Source organism: Lathamus discolor, chromosome 7, assembly GCF_037157495.1.
Source record: "Lathamus discolor isolate bLatDis1 chromosome 7, bLatDis1.hap1, whole genome shotgun sequence".
NCBI classification, from domain to species: domain Eukaryota; kingdom Metazoa; phylum Chordata; class Aves; order Psittaciformes; family Psittacidae; genus Lathamus; species Lathamus discolor.
Window position 1 is genome coordinate 448,653 of NC_088890.1, and position 18,541 is coordinate 467,193.

At 48.3% G+C, this 18,541-nt stretch overlaps 3 protein-coding genes across 4 annotated transcripts in view; 2 read left to right on the forward strand and 1 right to left on the reverse strand.

Moving 5' to 3' along the window:
* IFT122 (intraflagellar transport 122) overlaps positions 1–11,763 on the reverse strand; it is a 31,048-nt gene extending 19,285 nt beyond the window's left edge. Inside the window, exons 1-14 of the mRNA XM_065687303.1 lie at positions 11,579–11,763; positions 10,986–11,052; positions 9,996–10,080; positions 9,099–9,177; positions 8,228–8,304; positions 7,737–7,803; positions 6,496–6,642; positions 5,466–5,541; positions 4,775–4,966; positions 3,991–4,129; positions 3,157–3,359; positions 2,521–2,658; positions 1,628–1,792; positions 605–802 (exon numbers count right to left, since the gene is read on the reverse strand). Of these exons, the coding sequence (XP_065543375.1) occupies positions 605–802; positions 1,628–1,792; positions 2,521–2,658; positions 3,157–3,359; positions 3,991–4,129; positions 4,775–4,966; positions 5,466–5,541; positions 6,496–6,642; positions 7,737–7,803; positions 8,228–8,304; positions 9,099–9,177; positions 9,996–10,080; positions 10,986–11,052; positions 11,579–11,724 (1,779 nt within the window). The 5' untranslated portion in view covers positions 11,725–11,763. The remainder of the gene's footprint in view (positions 1–604; positions 803–1,627; positions 1,793–2,520; positions 2,659–3,156; positions 3,360–3,990; positions 4,130–4,774; positions 4,967–5,465; positions 5,542–6,495; positions 6,643–7,736; positions 7,804–8,227; positions 8,305–9,098; positions 9,178–9,995; positions 10,081–10,985; positions 11,053–11,578) is intronic.
* A 143-nt stretch (positions 11,764–11,906) lies between these two features.
* On the forward strand, positions 11,907–16,206 carry MBD4 (methyl-CpG binding domain 4, DNA glycosylase). Its single transcript, XM_065687298.1, has 7 exons — positions 11,907–12,122; positions 12,346–13,163; positions 13,738–13,812; positions 14,139–14,273; positions 14,508–14,657; positions 15,251–15,354; positions 15,940–16,206. The coding sequence occupies exons 1-7, from the start codon at positions 12,001–12,003 to the stop codon at positions 16,015–16,017; spliced, it is 1,482 nt and encodes a 493-aa protein (XP_065543370.1). The 5' UTR covers positions 11,907–12,000; the 3' UTR covers positions 16,018–16,206.
* Positions 16,207–16,669: 463 nt separating this feature from the next.
* RPL32 (ribosomal protein L32) lies at positions 16,670–18,521 on the forward strand. Of its 2 annotated transcripts, none has more exons than XM_065687302.1 (4): positions 16,670–16,775; positions 17,284–17,384; positions 17,582–17,763; positions 18,347–18,521. In XM_065687302.1, exons 2-4 carry the CDS (start codon positions 17,289–17,291, stop codon positions 18,474–18,476), a joined length of 408 nt encoding a protein of 135 aa, XP_065543374.1. In that variant the 5' UTR covers positions 16,670–16,775; positions 17,284–17,288; the 3' UTR covers positions 18,477–18,521. The 2 variants fall into 2 exon arrangements, with proteins under 2 accessions (XP_065543374.1, XP_065543373.1); XM_065687301.1 differs by having other exon boundaries at positions 16,710–16,870.
* Positions 18,522–18,541: the final 20 nt, after the last annotated feature.

Sequence of the window (18,541 nt, forward strand, 5' to 3'; positions counted from 1 at the left end):
TCCTGCCCACACCTGACCTGCACAAGGCACAATCTTTTTTCCTTTTCCTTTTTCTGTTTTGTTTCTTGGACTGGTTTAGGCTCTTCCAGTGTTTCCCATAACGCAGGAAATGGTGCTCTGAGGAAGGCAGTCTCTAAATTTACAAAGTCAAGACTAACCACATAGTATACATTCAAACATACAGCTTAAATGTTGCCTAAACACATCTAGGTGAAGCAACAATAAGACAGTGTGGGATGTACTCATAAGAAGAAATGAAATTACAACTTGAGAAAAGGTACATAGAGAGACTACAGTAAAAATCCAGGCAGTGGGGTAACACCCACACCATATCTTCACCTTTGCTTTTAGATTATGTGCATTTGCAAGTGGGAAGGGAGAATTAGGCACATGATCAACAAGAGCAAAAAGGAAGTTAGCTTAATTAATGCCAAATAAAAATATCATTTAGATCATGCAATATAATTTAAATAACGATGAAGAAAGTGTGAACTGCAAACATTTTGGTAATGGAATATGAGTAAATCTCAGAAAAGCTTCTTCACTTCTTAAACATTGATGTTCATGAAATGTAAAGCAGCACTTAATGAGATTAAAGGATTACCTGCGGAACTTCAACAGCTGACATAGAAAAAACATGAAGACAGAAGATCTTGGAGCCGTTGTAACCCACAACAAAGCCTTGAAGTTTTTGCTGATGGACAGGGAAGTTACTAGCTTTGATATTGAGGTAACCGCCTCCAGAAAAGCAAAGCATATCCTCACACTGTGTATTCCAAGCCACGCTATTTGCATTGGGTTCCTACCGAGCAAAGGAACTGATGATTACAACAGGTGCAGTCACATCTTTCCTAAGAAACAGTCATCCTTCAGCCAGAACGTTTGACCTACTACAGCGTGGATGTGTACATGCACACAGTTATTATTTACATGTGTAATATTCTAAAGCCTGATTTACAGGGACATATTTTACATTTTAATAAACAGCTGTAATTGTCTTGCCTTCAGTTTGTATTTACTTATGATCTATACTATCAAACTGTAGCACATAATATCAAATTCCACAATAATACACCGTTAGCTAGCACTTTCAGTTGACCATTTTTCTGCCTGTTACAAAAAGAAAGTTCCAGACCCTGTCTTTGGAGCACTTCATGCTTTCTCTGAAAATACTTCACCAACATTAATGAGTGAGCCCTTAGAGTGACTGTGAAACTGCAGTGGAGAGAGAATTATCATTATTCACTTTATACTCATGCAATACACAACAAAGAGGTTTAGGCTTTAATGCCATTCATAGTAATGATAAAGCCAAAATGCTCATTAACTGTAATGCTTCAGTGGGAACCAGGACAGAGTGCTAAATTAAACCAAAAAGGTCACATGCTTAAGTGCCCTTTATTCAGCTGTTGCTCACATATATCTCCTGTCCTCTAATTCCTTATCCACCACCTCTTTTTAAGGTGGTTTCAGTAGTGAAATAGATCACAGTTAAATGCTACAACATGTGATTAATGGCTTAAATAACAGATATAATTCCTGCACAGCAACACTTTTGGTACGTTCTGTGCTCCAAATGACTTCCTGCTCCCCCAGCACCCCCCTTTGATTTCAATTTGAATTTTACCTGAAACAACAGCTCCTTGGTGTGAATGTCATACACCAGGCAGGTATCGTTTTCATCCACCACTGCCAGCTTGTTGCGGGACGCGCTCATATCCAGGCAGCGCACAGCTGTGGATTGCTTCAGCAGCACGATTGCGAACACGTTGTCGACAAAGATCTTCAGAATCTAGACATGTGAAACCAGAGTCAGTCCTTCCACTTCTGTTTCCACCAACTTCAGTGCTGTTTAAAGTGTGCAACTGCATTTCTTTTCAGAGATGAACTGCATTAAAACTAAGGAAATGCCTTCAGTTTGAGGTATCTTGGGAAGACTTGTTTCCACAATGTACTCTAGGTTGCAAGCCTACACAGATAAACGATAGGCTACACATCCTGGTTTCTTCTAATGCTCCAACTAGTTAAACAATTACATTAATGCAATGCTACAGGAATACACAGCATGGGTACAGAAGACAAAGAGGATTCCAACTTCCTCTCTGCCCCTGTTCTCTGTACCACTACCTCAGGGCTCCAGTTTGAAATTTTCCAGCGGCAAACTGGCATGTGAAAGAGACACCAGTGTCACCCCTGGAGCACCCGCACCTTCCCAAAGGTCAGCAGAAGTGTACATACCCCCTTCCGCCCCCCACCCCCCAAAGACAAACTCTCTCTCAGCCCAACCAAGAACTCTTTTTTTGTCAGTTGTTCCTAACAATGTATGGGCTTTAGACAAAATTAAGTATGTTTGTATGAATTTTACAGCCAGAGAATGTGAAAGATAAAGGAAATCAGGTTTTAATCATGAGAGACTGTCAAGTGGCATTCTAAAGCATGCTGCTCCTAAGACCTTCCCTTGACAGCACAGAAGAGATTTTATTTGCAGTGAAAAGACACCCATGAGACATTACACGTTACCTGACCATTCTTTAGACCAACTAAGAGACCTTCTCTTCCTGGTGGTCCTCCAATAACTTTAATATAACGAATGAGAGATTCCATCAGCCATTCTCGCTCTTTAATGCCTCTAAAGGAGAGACACTGCAGTCTTTTCTCCTGAAGACACAGTAACATAGAAAACACTGCACGAAGGTAAAGACAAAAGCCTTGTGTCTTTGCTACCTATACTATAAATGCTATATATATGTATACACATACATTATACCCATACTAGCGTGTGTGCCTACTTTTACATATAAAAATCATGAAGTCAAATAGTCAGTTTAACAGTGTGAATTTTTTTAGGTTTCCCAGTGCTATAAACAAACAAACACCACCTTCCCCCTCCACGCTGCCAGCAGTTCACTCCCACTCCAGAGTTCCCCTGGATTATGTGCTAATTTATCAAATGACTCGAGAGCGTTTCGCTGCAGCAGAGCTGCCCGTGTGTGCCACAGCTCCTGCACGGAGCACGCTAGCACTGTACACTGCAACAGCACTGCACAGCGGTACCCTGGGGAAAAGCTGTGACAGACCATGCAGTACCAGCAACTGGGACAGCTTCCCTAGAGTCTGAATGCACCCCAAGATGACTTTAGGGTGTAAGGCACATACCTGGCACAAAATAATGTGCTCTGAACACACAACCAGCAAGTTGCACTCAAATTTTTTCGCTATCTTCTCCTTCACCCGGTAATACGTATCTGAAGAATCATCTGAGTATAACTCGTAAATCAGGATCTTCTCTGGCATCTGGATTGCTAATCTGTTTTTGTAGATTGCAATTTTCTTTACAAGCTCTCTGCCTTTTATTCTAACTAGAGAGAATAAAAAAAACAAACCACAAAAAACAACACAGTATAGACTGAAATGAAAATAACGGATACAGAAATCAGAAAAATGACTGATACATTAAAACTGAATCTTTCTAAAGTACCTTTAAAATTAAAAACAGATTCCTGCCCAGAGAAGTCTGTTGTTATACATCTATGTAATCTACTATTCCCACCACAATTTATCTCCCTTTATTATTTGTCAACAGCACATTCTGGTGCCATACTTTGACTCCTTGCCATAAAGAGCCACAGATATGAAGAAACAAAATTAGCACACATCCTTGAGGCTGCAAGTAAGGGAGAGGAGATAAAAAAAAGAAGAGCTAAATATGATGTACAGTATCTCCTCCACAGAGATTAAAACCTTATCTTAAAAGCCTCTGCCCCTCCCACTGTCCTTTCAAATCCCCATATCTTTCATTAAGCTTGTCAGCGCTGATGCTCCAGAATCCAAGTTTGCACTGTCATCCTGCAAACAGTATTCCTCAGTTTTCCTGTCAAAGTGACAACAATCTGTCTGGTACATGCAGCATATATTCCAAGGGGATGGGTATTAATTAAAACAAAACAGAATGAGAGTGAAGCTTTGGCCTGACTTCAAGTGTGAAATTACCTTTTTGTTCAGTGATGAGGTGCTGGACAATAACATCGGTCATGCTGTCTCTGTAAGCGTAGCGATCTTTATAAAGGCCATGAACAGTGCTGAAAATCAGCTGATAGAAGGATATTGTTCCATCCTGGCACCCTACTGCCTGCACACAAGAAGAAAGTAATTTTAGTTAATTGGTACGTGTAGGTGAGAATTGGCAAAATGTGTGGTTTTTATAGGAACATTATGTTCCTTTTCCTGCGTAACATATAGATTGATACCAGCTGCAGCCTACCGGTACTTAAACAGTGCTGAAAGTGCAATGCAGGAGGAGGACTGATCTCCTCACAGGCCATGGAGACAACCATGCTGTGAGGGTAGGGTTTGGTTCAGTTCTATTGTGTTTGGCTTTTGGTTGAGTTTTGAGAGGGGGTGGTGTGGACTGGATTTTCTGGGGGATGGGGAATGGTTTTTAATTCACTCCCATCTCCTCATATTTGTACAATGACATAAAGTGCAGCATTTACGGCTAACAGATGCCTTGTGGGCATTTTCCACAAGGTGTAATGCTAGAAACTCAAACAGATCTGAACATTTTCTTCCCATCATGGAATTAGATTTGGTCAACCTAGAAGTTATTAGGTGCCATTTTCCCGTTTCAGTTACAGTTCCAGGACCTCACTAGACTCTGCTCAGGTTCTACAGCCTGAATCACAATATCTAGACTAAGCTCCTGAGTTCAAGATTTATGATCTTACCTTACATGACAAACTGTCTATGAAAACATCAGAGAAATGTTCTGACTCACCACATAGTTGGAGTCTGGTTTAACTCTGCATGTCCACACCCAGCTGCTTTGCTCTCCTATGGTACCAAGACGCACACCATCCTTCGTGAAGAGGGAGACTTGCTTATCAGAACCTCCCAATAAGATATACTCTCCTTTGGTAAAATAGCTAACACAGCAAGGGTCAAAATTGAGCATTCTGTCCTTCCCAATCTACACAGGAAAAATAATCAAAAGCATTAACAAAAGGATCATTTCTTATTTTCCCAAGGCAACAAGTGCTGTCACTGCTACCTGTCTTCTCATCTCTGGCTATGCACAGAACACCACTGGCTGTATAAAGATTCCCAAAGGCAGTTCTAAAATACATCCAAGAATCTCCCCAGTCCCCAACCAGTCTACTCGGAATGCAAGCACCTTACAAAACCACTTTAATCAGTAGAAAAAAACACAAAAATGCCCTCTCCAGACCAGTAAAATGCATCACAAAAGTCAGCAAAGTTGCAAGGGCTTGGACACAGGAACTGTAAGAGCAGCTGAGCTGCCATGGAAGAAACAAGAGCGGAAGGAAAAGATGGTTAGAAAAAGCAGACTCCTAAAAGGTTGGGAAAACTGAAAACATTTGCTGGAGCTAATCAAGCACTTTGAATGTAGAACACAAAACAGAATCAGAAAAACCCTGCCCCTCTTGAATGCACTTACTGAAACATACCTGTTTGCCACTGAGCTGGTAAAAGGAAAGTTTCTGACCCCAGTCTGCCACAGCTAAAATATCATTGCGTTCATCTCTAACGAACAAAAGAGAAATATGTAGTAATTCTACAGTGATTTACTAACAAATTTCTTGGAGCAACAGAACCAAGTAATAGAATAACAGGATTTACTTCATATTACTCTTTAAAACAACCCAAAACCTGAAAGGACAGCAGATACATCTTGCCATTTAAAATTGATGGAGACAGCCTGGGGACACAAAAGAACACTCAGTCTCCTTCACAGAACAACTGCAAGGCTTGAGGCGCAACTGCACACACAGGGCACAAGCCCCGGTACAGTGAGGCTAATAACGGTCCCTCACACAGGTGAAGCACCCAGGCCTGGATTCGGATCTCCGCTACTGTAGTACAAAGCCACCATAACACCAGTCAGTGCAGCTGAGCAAGAGTCAGCTACAGCTGCCAGCATAAGACAGGGAAACAAAAATAACCAAAATGGTTCCTGTGGAACCAACAGCAGAGCAAGGAAAAGCTTCAGGTCTCAGACTTGTGAACTTTGGGACTCTGACATGATCTGTTCAGCTTGGAGCAACCCATGAGTTACCTTCTCCACAGCTTCTTGCCTAGGAAGAAGGGAGGTGGTAATAATTTCTTGACCAAAAGGGTTGGTAAGCATTGGAACAGGCTGCCCAGGGCAGCGGTGGAGTCACTGTCCCTGGAGTCATTTAAAAGATGTGTAGATGTGGCACCTAGGGACTTGATTTAGTGGTGGAATTGGCAGTGTCGAGTTAATGGTTGATCTCTTCCAACATAAATGATTCTATGATTTAAATAGAACTTGTTCCTACTTTCTCCATGCAATTGAAGACTGGCAGCAAAGCCAAAACCCCAATACATAATCACTTAAAAAAAGGTAACCTACATGGCATTAATCTGTTTCAGCAGGGATAAAAGTCAAGCCTTTCTGCAATCAATAAGCCAGGGATTACCTATTCAGCATGAAAAAGGAAGAATGAAATGATTTACCTGGATGGATTCCAACAAATTGACCATATTGGAGATGAAGCACCCCCTGCACGCTCTATTTTAACTTTCTCTTCACCATTCTTATTCCGTATGCTGACAACACCATTGAACATCCCCAGAGCGAGGTACTGGCCATCATTTGTCCAGCTGGTAAAACACACATTTACTGAAGAGCAAACTACTATAAACAAGCAGCAGGAAGGTAGGATGCACAACATACTCAAATAGGGAGGATTGAAATACACTTCTAAGAGGGAGTTCTGGGAGGTAGCCAGTAATCCTACAGTTTGTTTATGCATCTAAATCCACATTTATGGCAACAGCATGCACTACAGCAAGAACATTTTATAATATACACAGAATTAAAATATATGTAGAAATAAAAAAAGAAAAAATTAAATCTATCATCTGCCTTCAATACTTCTAACATGTGCTAAGTAACAGACACATTGTGGGGAATGACAGTGCTGGCAGCAGACCAGACTGCTTTAAAAGCCACGTTTAGAACACTGATCAGATAAAACCGCACAATGCAGGACAGAGGAGACCTGAACTCTGTTCTTGTCTCCACTGCAGTCGGATGGATGACTTTATACAAATTGATAAACCCGTGCTTCAGTTTCCCCATAGTCATTAATATCTCCTTCTGCTGAAAATACAACAACACAGCAGATGAATGGCTCTGCAAGCCAAAAGTGTAATTATTTTTCCTGTAACTTCACATTACTGCTATTTCACAGGGTGACTAATAGAAGGAGAGAGAAGGCAGGTGCTCCAGACCAGAACACCTCTCTGATACTTTCGTAAGAATTCAGTTATAAGGAGCACCAAATAAAAACCAAAATAAAAACCAAACCCCTTTGCTATGAAAACAGAAAGGGTTCAGGGAAGGGAGAGGGGGCACAGTTGGTCTCTGTGAAGACTACACCAGAAAGAACAAATCATCTCTGATAAACATTAATCATATTCCTACTGGAGTATTATAAACACTGCCCAGGTATTTCACTGCTGAGAATGGCAAAGCAGCAACACATGATGGTACTGAGCAGTCAGGCAGCAGAGCGTGGCACACTGCTGGGCACTGGCCCTGCATACACTGAACTATCACACTGCTGAGCACTGGCACTGCATACACTCAACTGTCTCACTTGAACTTTTTTTTTTCCTTTAAGCTTGCATATTAACTTGAATGGTTTGCATTTAAACTAACTTAAATGACCCAGGCAATCCTTAAAACTTACCTACAGCAAGTAATCTTACTGCTGGTCTTATGTTTAGAGACTGATTTCTGCTCAGGAGACCACAAGCCTTGATTAAAACAAACAAAAAGCCAAAGTAAATGACAAATGACCAGCGTTCAGACTGAAAACTAACATTGTCAGAAAACTCAGCTGGGACTTCCCAGGGACTAAAGTCTCATCCACTGCTAGAAGGACATTTAAATACATAGTATTTATCAGGAAAAAAAAAATCCATGTAAATAACACAGTGAGTGTCTCTGCAAAAAATCATAGTATCAAAGTAGTACATTTTATCCCATGGCTCCTCACTACATAGCCCTTTCCAAAGGAGTTTAAGTGATTTAAATAACTATCTAATATTACTTTAGGTAATCTATTTTGTGTCTCATCTCTTCTGGATATAAAGAACTGTACCCATCTGTAGGTAGCTTTGCTATACAATTTAATAGAATTCACTGGCTTAATGGAAAAGTTGGAGGAAGAAGACATACCAAAATCACTGGAAGAACAGGATGCCAGCTGATGAGTAAGAGGATTGTATGAAACGCACTGAATAGAGTCATTATGCCTAGAATGAAGTTAAAATCATATTTCAATAAATCATTCTTAAATGCCCCCTTTGCTGACTTTCAGCGAGATAGCTGAAAGGTTCACCAGATGCCAGAAATAATTTGATCAGTTTATATTGCATCAAATTAATCTGCTATTGCTGTAAACTAGATCAGTAATAAACCTTACAAAAATTGTCTCTAAGTGGCAGGATTCACTGTATTTCATCAAGATCAGCTAAAAATGTATAGAGGTAGTGGTTTGTGAAACATGATTAAAGGTTAGATCCAAATTCTAAACCAAATATGCCTGCGTATGCTCCCAGTAGTCCACTGGCTCGTGCATACAACTAGCAATGCACAAGTTACAAGTTCAGAAACAGAATCTGAAGATGTCGTTTAAGAGGGATAATGTAAAAACAAAGCCAGAAGATGGAATACACCAAAAGCTCCAAATCTGATGTTTAATTTGCTCTTTGAAACAGCTTTATATTAATTTTGTTTGTTTTACAAGAAGAGTCACTTTCTGCTTAATTTTATTCTGATCTGTAGAGAGTTTCCCCAGTTCTCTGCCAGCCCTCTAAATCCAGAGGCTTATCCAGACTTCTCACCCCCTTTTAAGCCTTTAATTGCTTTCCTGCCTCGTTCAGATACTATGACTGCTCTTTTCCTCCTCCCTTTCCTATTACCCCCTGGCATTTTCTTTGACCTTAGCCAACCTTCCTCCAGATCTAACAGCACACACTCTTTGACAGCAGAAGAGCATAATCAAAGTCTGCTTTTGAGAGGCACAGAATTGGAAAGCGTCACTTACGTGTATTTCAGAATTCCTTCCAACTTTGAAGTCCAAATTATCACACTTTTATCAGCAGAGCCAGATGCGAAGCGTTTGCCTAGGAATTAGATATCATTTAAATCCCACGCATACAAGAATCACTTTCACTCCAAACATTCAATCAAAGAGAGAGCAAGAAGTTCTTGAACTTGACAAGGCTCATGTAATAAAGGGCCTAATACTGCAAGTGTCTTGATGTGACTGCACTCCTCCAGCTACATGGAACTCGGGTGACTTGACTTTGCTGCTCCCACAGAGCAGGCTGTGCTAAAGCCCAGCCAGGCAAGGAAGCAGCCAGACCTTCCAATGCTGCCAGTCTCAGGGTATGCATTTATGTTAACAGGGTCAAGAGAAAACCAGTCCATTTCCACAGGTACCCCTGAAAGCTTAACCAGCAGGATCTCAGAGGAAGTCCTCTGAATCCACACAGTAAGTCCCCACAGAATGAGAACTGGAAGCAGAATAAGGCCTGTAGTGAGCCTGGTAGCGTGTGGGGGATCAGAAGGTTGGGAAGCCTTGGGATAGAGAAACTATGGGAATAAAAATAAAAACCAGAGGCAGGTGGGGTGCTAGAGAGAGGATCTCTGGGACAAGGCTTCTCCTCACGTTACCCACAAATATCAACTTCACCACCACTGAAGTGTAAGGGGGAAGAAAGTGGGGACTGCAGTTCTTGGATTAACAGGTAGCCTCACATGTTAACAGGAGGGTACTTCTGCAGATCAATCTCTCCATTACAAAACAAACAAACCACCAACACTCACATGTGTGTTCAGACGAGTCAGTGAAACAACCCTGGTTTCACTGTCTAGCAACTGGCACTACAGACATGCACTGTACAGACCAGATCAGCAAAGCCGCCCAAGTGGTATTTACCATCTTTGGCATAAGCCACACAGTATACAGTGTCCTTATGTCCTTTCAAAGGCTGGATTAAGGTTCCATCAGAAGTATCATATACCTATTTAAACAAGAAGGAAAAAAACCAAAGCAAAACATTCAAACAAAAAGACATATGTAAAAAAATATCCCAGCAAGGGCTAAGATAAAATTACTGAAGGCCAAAAGGGTTATGCACCTTATTCTATGTTCTTTTTTACATAGCATACAGTCCATGCAAGACAAAATGGCTTAAAGTGCAGAAGTTTTCCTTAAATCAATACTTCTTAGAATGAGAGAAAACTCAGTGTTAGACAACTACATGCACAGAAGATTCCAAACGCCTCATTTGCCCTGCACGCTCTACTCCTTCCTTCTTTCTCTTCATTAGATGCTTAAATGTAATAAATTAGTGGAAAGGACCCTAACTCAATATCCCGTCCTGTGAGCACTGGGAGAACTGCAGCCCGCTGCCCCGTACTCCTGCACGACATCTCGATGCAACCTGAAAGCTTTGCAAGGCCCATGAGCAGCACAGCCTTGAGCAGCTCCTCCTGATGGGTCAGCCACAGGCAGGCAGAACCAGGGAAGCACAAAAAGCTCCAGCTGAAGCTTCTCACAAAGCCAGGCCACCAATTTGAGTTTCTTTTCACAGCTTTGCATAAAACTTGTAACAACGCAGTGTTTGCAAGCCATACCACTGTGCTACGTGTGGGCTAATGGATTCCAAACCACCAGGTGAGGTGCGAGTGGATGAGATGAGAAAAGTAACTTAAATCTCATTACTTTTGGAAATGGAGCTTAAAACTTGGTAAAAAACATTGAAAAGCTTCAAAACACTTTACAGTTAGCCTGCACTAATACATATGCAGGCAGGAGGCTGGACTAGTAGAGATAAGAGGATTTTTGATAGGTTATGCTCATAAGTACATGTGAAAGAAATCATATGCATGCAACTATAAACGTGAGAGGAAAAAGTTTCCCTACCAGCAGTCTGTTTCCAGCAGCGATTATCAACTGAGTCCCATCCGGTTTGAATGCAAGGTCATAAATACTAAAGGAAAAAGAAGAAACAAATCCCCCCACCCCCGGAAACCTCCCCGTTAGTAGACAGAGAACAGATTTTCTTTCACGCCAAAGGTGCCGCACAACGAACACCGGTAACTGCGTGCTCCAGAGGCCAGCGGAGCCTGACGAAGAGCCCCGGGATGGTCTCCCCGTGCCCCGAGAGGCCCAACCACCGCCCGCCTCCCGGCCCCGGGGGCAGACCCGCACGGGCGCGGCTCCTGCCCTGCGGCTCAACGGGAGCCGAGAAAGGCAAACCCCACCCCAGGGGGCAGCGCTACCGAGCGCCGGTACCGAGCAGCGGCCGGTACCGCCGAGCCCAGCGCGGCCTCAGCCGGCAGCCCCAGGCCGCGGACGCCTCCGCCGTGCCCGGCACCGCTCCCCGCGCTGCCCCGACGGCCTGGCCGCGGCCCGCCTGCCCCCGGCCCACACGCCCTCCGGGACGCGGCTCCTCACAGGCCGCCCCTGGGCGCAGCTGGACCGCGGCGGCCCGGCCGACCCCCAGGGCCGCTCACCAGTGCTCGGCCTTGTCGCGCCAGGTGAGCGCGGCCCGCATGGCCCGGCCCGGGCCGGGCCGAACCGAACCGGGCTGGGCCGGGCCGCCCCTCCGCGGCGGTCGCTTGTTTACACCCGCCCCGTCGGCGCCAGGGGCAACGCTCATGCGCCTGGGGACCCGCCGGCCCGCCGCAGCGGCAGGGGGCGCCCGCCAGCGCGGCCGGGGCGCGCTTGCGCAGGGCAGAAAGCGGGAGCGGCGCCGGAACGAACCGCAGCGCCCCCCAGCGGGACGGGGGAGGCGGCAGGTGGCTCCGCGGGGCGCGGCGGGCCCGGGCCTCAGTTCGCCGCTTCCCAGCGCCGGGGCAGGGCCCGGCCCGTGCTCTGCCCCCGCGACGCAGCAGCCGCCGAGCGCCCCGGCCCTGGCCCCGGCGCCGCCTCGGAGATGGGGTTTGCGGAGCAGCCGGCGGCGGCCGTGCCCAGCGCCGTGCCCGTCGGCTGGCAGAGGGTGGCGAGGCGCAGGCAGGCGGGCAGGACGGCGGGGAGGACCGACGTGTGCTTCGTCAGGTGAGGCCGGCCCCGGGGCCGTCCCCTCCCGGCAGCACGGGCGGGGGGCCCGGGAGGGAGCGCGGGGCGCGCTCTCGGTGAAGCCCCTGCGGGGCTGCTGCGGCCCGGGCGCCACCGCGCAGCGGCCTCTGCCCCTTGGGTCGCGGAGACGCTGCCGCAGGTGCGAAGCGAGAGCCGGGGCTGAACGGGGGCGTCCTTCATTGCCTTTCCTCTCCTGCCACAGCCCTGACGGAAGGAGGCTGCGGTCCAGAAGGGCCCTCGCGGAGTACCTAAGGCAAACTGGGGAGACAGCGCTGAAAGTGGAAGACTTTGATTTTGCAGCCCCTAACGGGAGGAGGAGCAGGAGACGTCTGAGGGTGAAAAGCTGCAGCGCAAAAGCCACGAGAAGTGACTCAGAGAATGAGGGTCCTCACAGCCAAGTGCAAGGCCTGCAAACTGGTGCAGAGGATGGAATTCGAAGTGTTCAGACTGGGAAGGAGCAGCTGGGAGGCACTCCATGCACCTGGGAAAGCCAAGAGTTGATCGGGAAAGGCATGAACCCAGAGGACTGTTTGAAAACCACCAAGAAGGGGGCAGGTTTAAAGCGTGTTCAGAATAGGAAAACTGGGAAGAGCTCAGAAGAGAGGGCTCGCGATAGCGCCCAGAACAAACGGCAGAGAAGAGCAGGGAGCAAGCAAGAAACAGGCTGCGAACAAAGCAAGAGGCTCTGTAGACGGACAGACACGTGTGGGGAGGAGCAGGGGGCAGGCCCTGCGGGTGCAGGCACGGCTCGGCTGTGGGCACGGTCGGGCTCGCAGCTGAGCGCGGTGCCAGCTTGCTCACAGAGGGGGCTGCAGGGCCTGGCAGAGGAGGAGCCCGCAGAGACAGCGTCTGAGGACTCGTGTGCACAGTGTGAGGAGAAACCCAGTGGGCTGGGAGTAGGGAAGGAGACAGGTGGAGGGAATCTGCGTAACCGGGCTTCTGAACCTGAGGCTGAAAGGGCTGCTGATGCCTTGCAGCTGCGTGACAAGAGCAGCTTCACTGCCGTTAAAGTGCTGCCAGGTACGTATGTGGACTGAGCAGAACATGGGCCTAGCATTCTGCCAGGGGGTTTACCTGTACAAGCAGAGTTTTCTGTGCCAGGTCAGGCTGCTTCAACATCTGAATCTGTCTCATTTCTTTATCCAACAGCATTTGACTTAATGCAGATTTATTAACAATTGGAACTTAACCTATTGATGTCTTTAGTGATATAATACAATAGCGTTCATTACCTTCATTGCACCAACTTTTAATGTCATTGCACAGTTGGTCAGTTTGGTTCTTAGAAAAGGCTCTTTCCGTGCTTTTTTGTTTTCTGTGCTGGAGTGTGTGGGCAGCATTTAATACTTCAGCTGTAGTTTGAGCCTGTTTCTTCAGACTGCAGCGAAGTAAGTTTTCTCTTGCGAAGACTTTTCAGAGACTTGAAATGCAGAGGAGTACTGGAGTGAATCTAAAGCATACTTATGTTCTGGACACCTAGAAGAAATCCTTGTCTTTGCATCACAACATAAAGTAGAAATGGTGCATGAGACAGGAGAGCAAAATGCTTGAGTTCTTTTTCCCGTTTTAATGCTGAGGTATTATCTCTTTACAGAAGAGTCTATCCCACGGGCACAAGTGGATAGGAGGAAAACAAGTCCATATTTTTCAAGTAAATACAGTAAAGAAGGTATACTCCTATGATATTTCTTATAGGGGGAGGGATAGGATAGCTGGTGATGCTATGGGAAATTTCTTCAGGTTTGGGCTGTCTGTGCTCAAGTGGCATCAGAGAGCTCAGCTCAGCCCAACTGATTTTGTCCTGGGTTACACCTCCTGGTTTGTGTCTTGCAAACAGCTGTGAAGGCTGGTGTCAAACACCTCCATCTGCATATTGTGCCCCACAAAGATGAATCTGCTTCAAAAGGTCTTCATTGGGGTTTATTATTTTCATTTAAGTAGGTAACCCCATCCTTTACTGTCCAAGGAATCATCCTGTGTTGCTTCTCTGTACAGCTCCCAGCCCACCTAGAAGGAAGGCCCTCAGAAAATGGACTCCTCCACGTTCTCCTTTTAATCTGATCCAAGAAACGCTTTTCCACGATCCATGGAAACTTCTCATTGCAACCATATTTCTCAATAAAACTTCAGGTAAATAGACTAATACAATTTGATGTTGCATAAATGGTGGGGAGGTGTTACAGGGTCCAAACAGCTGCCATTTTTAATAGCATTAATGAAAGAATAAATGTGTATTAACTTGTGTCAGTGTAAAAAGCAGTAATCTGTAAATCGTAGCTCTTGCCTCTGAAGAAAGCATACTCAGATGATGAATAAAGAGAATGACCTGCACAGCCTTCTGCTCATGGTGGTTTCTCTCACTAGGTAAAATGGCAATTCCTGTGCTCTGGGAGTTCCTTAAGAAATACCCTTCTCCTGAAATAACCAGGACTGCAGACTGGAAAGAGATGTCAGAGCTGATCAAACCTCTTGGCCTCTATGAGCTCAGAGCAAAAACAATCATCAAGTTCTCAGGTAGGATTTCCCAGGTTTGTCAGTGGAATGGTCTAAATTACACGAGTGAGGCAAACAGCTCTTTCAGACAGTGCTCTCTCATTTTCCCTTCTCTTGGGCAAATATTGGTGGTGGTTTGTTTTTTGCAGCGTTGGTCTTACATATGCAGAGCTGCTGCTCCTGCTGTCGCAACTGTGAGAATGAAATAACATACATAGAGACCTTGAGCGCAAAAAGATGTGAACACCTGCAAAAGTGACTTTGTGTTCTGCAGGTGGCTCTGCTCTGTGTTGCATCAGGTGACATCCAGAAGGCCTTTCCAGCAGGAATTCTGCTATGATTCTGATACTTTCTGTACTTAAAGTATTCCTCTGTGGGTTCTGAGGAGAGAGATGTAATTAAAACTCCCACAAGGTGATCTGTTTAAGAGGTGTTTAAGCTGTGCCTTGTAGGGATTCATCACCTGCTGTCACCAGGAAAGAGCCAAAACTTGTGTTTTTCATCTAAAACGTTCCAAAGCGGAGCCGAGTAACAGTAGCAGAGAATGAGGATTTTGTCCAGGGCTGCTTTGGCAGCTGCCTGCAGGCAGTGGAGGCTGTGCCTGTGTGTTGCAGATGAGTACCTGAGCAAGCAGTGGAAGTACCCCATCGAGCTGCACGGCATTGGCAAGTACGGGAATGACTCCTACAGGATCTTCTGTGTCAATGAGTGGAAGGAGGTGGGTGTGCAGCCCTGCTGCTGGCTCTGTCCTTTGCCTCTGATTGTACTGATGGCTCCACTGGTTTTAAAGAGATAGTGATTTCCATACCTTCAGTAGGTCGAGTTCCCAGAATGTCCCTTTTACAAGTCAGAACCTCTAAAATCTTGTCACCTTCATGTTTTTTTTCCTGTAATTTTCCACTCTCACTGTGCTCTTTTTCTTTGATGTGGGGGGTGAGGGTCTCTTCTCTGCTCCAGTTACGAACCAGGTTCCTTATGCTTCCTGCCAGCCTGATCCTGGCATCCCTCTGTGATCAGCACTGGTGGGGTCTCTGCCGTGCTGGGGTCATCTTATGGCAGATGTCTGTGAGGGGCCGTTTTGCTCTCCAGTGTAGGACCCCACTCCCAGTTCACATAGGGTGGGTGGTTTCGGGGCTGACCAAGCGTGGTATTCCTTGGTTGGCAGAAGCTGGCTGCCTGGCATGGGCTGTGCTGCTCCTGTGAGGCATGGAGGGGTCCCAAGGGAGGGGAAATCCAACAGAGCAATGAGGTGTTTCAAAAGAAGGTCTTTTACTGAGTGATGAGCATTTTTATGGTTTTTTAGGTACAGCCGCAGGACCACAAGTTAAACGTGTACCACACATGGCTCTGGGAGAACCGGGACAGACTGAGCATAGGCTGAGGCGCTGGGAAGGGAAGGCACCGGGAGCACACCCCTCCTGGTCTTAGCCTTGTGTGCTCTCGGCAGTGGGTTGCTCTGACCAAGTTCTTACATCACGTATTTATCTGCGTGTTGCACCCGGCTCGGGTCCTCGTTGTGATGTCGCGTTTCAGATCCCTGGGTTTTAATAAACGTATCCCAGTTTTTGTAGTGCCTGTTCACGGTGGCTCCCGGGCCCAGCAGCAGCCCCGCCGCACGGGGCCGGGGGGTGACAGGGGGCTGGGGTCTTCTCCGCTCTTCCCTGCCGCTCAGTGCCAGCAGGGGCCCAGCCCTGGTCGCGCTGTGCAAGCGGAGGCTGGCGGTGGCCGAGCTGCTCGGGGGCCGGTGCGGAGGGGAAGGGGGACGAGGAGCCCCCGGGGCCTCCGCTCCCGCTCCGGGGCGTTGGGCAGCCGCTCCGCCAGGGGGCGCTCGCGCGCCCGGGGGATTGCCGGAAGCCGCGTGTGCTCGGACAGGTCCTGGTAGCCCCGTCCCGAGCGCTCGGTACCGGGCGCGGGGCAGCAGCGCTCCGCTGACACCGGGGCGGCACCGCCGCACAGAGCCCGCCCCGCGCCATGCCCCGCCGGCGCCCCGGCGTGCCGCGAGGGCTCGGTGCCCGCTCTGCGCAGCCGCGGCGCCGCCTGAGCCTGGCCGCACCTTCCGCGTGTCCCATCAGCCCCTGCGCGCGGCCCCGCCTCCCTCTCTCGGCGGGGCCTGCCGCGGAAGGCGCCATCGCGCTCCCGGTGAGTTCCCATCCGCCGCCATCCGCCGCCATCCGCCGCCATCCGCCTTCCCCGCGGCGCGGGCCCCTAGCAGCGGGGCCTCCGTGGGGGTCTCGGTGAGGCTTCGCCGCGGCGTGGGCTGGGGCCTGACCGCGGCCGCGATGCGGGGTCCGGGCCCGGCCCGGGCTTGGCTCCCTCGGTGCGGCGGCGCCAGAGCGGGTGCGCCCCGCGCTGCCCCTGCCCGCGGCGGGCCTGGCGCTGGGGCAGCCCCGCTTGCTCCGGGAGGGCCGGGAGGGGCGCGGGACGTGAATGGGCCGCGGGCAACCTCCCAGGATCGCATCTGGAGAGCTCTCGGTGCTCTGCCAGCTTCGGAGGCGGGAGGCAGAGGCACTGCAGGCGAACACCCATTCCCTCGCTGGCCTCCGGAGTGGCTCGCGAGCGGAAGGCAGCCTGCGACACGCGCTGCAGGCGGGCAGCGCGCCACCGCCGCGCCCGGCCGCCCTGCTCACGCCGCTCCCGTTTGCCGTAGGCACCATGCCTGCCCTCAGGCCTCTCGTGAAACCGAAGATCGTCAAGAAGAGGACCAAGAAGTTCATCCGGCATCAGTCTGATCGCTATGTCAAGATCAAGGTAAAACCCCGCGGGGGAAGCTCGTGAGGATGTGGATTTGGGGACAGCTGGTGGTGAATTAAGGCGTGGAAGGTGCAGGGCTGTGCTGTCATGGCCTGGCACGGTGGATCGTGGCTGGAGCTGTCACCCGGAGGCCGTTGCCTTCACGCTGCTCTCAGAACTGCTCCCTGCAGTAAATGTTTTCTGTATTTCTCCAGCGGAACTGGCGCAAACCGAGGGGCATCGATAACAGAGTTCGCCGGCGCTTCAAGGGCCAGATCCTGATGCCCAACATCGGTTATGGCAGCAACAAAAAGACCAAACACATGCTGCCCACGGGCTTCAAGAAGTTCCTGGTCCACAATGTCAAGGAACTGGAGGTGCTCATGATGAGCAACAAGTAAGTCTGTGGGGGAAAGGCAGCGCAGTCGGGGGACAAGGACAAGGGAAGCTGTTGCTTTCAAGAGCATGAAGGTTGTCTCAGTTTCCCCAGCAGCGCACCCATGGGGTCCTGGGTGGCAAACTCCTCCTTTGGTCACAGAATCTCAGGTTGGAAGGGACCTCAGGGATTATCTGTGCAGCCTTTCTAGGTGAAGCAGAGTGTCACAGAGGTGGCACACAGCTCAACACGTGCACCACTGATAAAGCAGCGATTGGAGAGCTCTGGCTTCATGTGCCTGTTCAGGCACAGGCCTGAGGCCACACGTAGCACTTTCGGAATGAAGTAATAAGAGTAATAATTAACACTGCCTCTTACTGGCTCTTTGCTCACAAGAGCAGAAGGGTCTCACTGTGCTGAGCATCTGGCTCAGGCTGGGATGGTCAGGCTTGGTGATGGGAGCTGAACCACACAACTCCCCCTGTGTTGTGACACTTCTGTGCTCTGCTGCATCCTGGTGCTGCCAGCGGGATGGCTCTGAAGCACTTCGCTTTGCCTTGGCTGCTGTGGGAGCTGAGCCTGATGCACTGTGTGTTCCCAACAGGTCATACTGCGCAGAGATTGCTCACAACGTGTCTTCCAAGAACCGGAAGATAATCGTGGAGAGGGCAGCCCAACTCGCCATCAAGATCACCAACCCCAACGCCAGGCTGCGCAGCGAGGAGAACGAGTAGAGCAGCCTCTGCCTCGGAGATGTATTTAATAAAGTGTAAAACAGACTGGGGTGGGTGTTGTGAAT

What these genes read in the sequence shown, in the direction of transcription:
- MBD4 (XM_065687298.1), top strand. Translation starts at nt 12,001, where the DNA reads ATGGGGTTTGCGGAGCAGCCGGCGGCGGCCGTGCCCAGCGCCGTGCCC. An exon ending in TGCCGTTAAAGTGCTGCCAG is followed by an intron (nt 13,164 to 13,737) that starts GTACGTATGTGG and finishes ATCTCTTTACAG; the next exon opens with AAGAGTCTATCCCACGGGCA. An exon ending in AAGTAAATACAGTAAAGAAG is followed by an intron (nt 13,813 to 14,138) that starts GTATACTCCTAT and finishes TTCTCTGTACAG; the next exon opens with CTCCCAGCCCACCTAGAAGG.
- RPL32 (XM_065687302.1), top strand. Translation starts at nt 17,289, where the DNA reads ATGCCTGCCCTCAGGCCTCTCGTGAAACCGAAGATCGTCAAGAAGAGG. An exon ending in ATCGCTATGTCAAGATCAAG is followed by an intron (nt 17,385 to 17,581) that starts GTAAAACCCCGC and finishes GTATTTCTCCAG; the next exon opens with CGGAACTGGCGCAAACCGAG. An exon ending in GTGCTCATGATGAGCAACAA is followed by an intron (nt 17,764 to 18,346) that starts GTAAGTCTGTGG and finishes TGTTCCCAACAG; the next exon opens with GTCATACTGCGCAGAGATTG.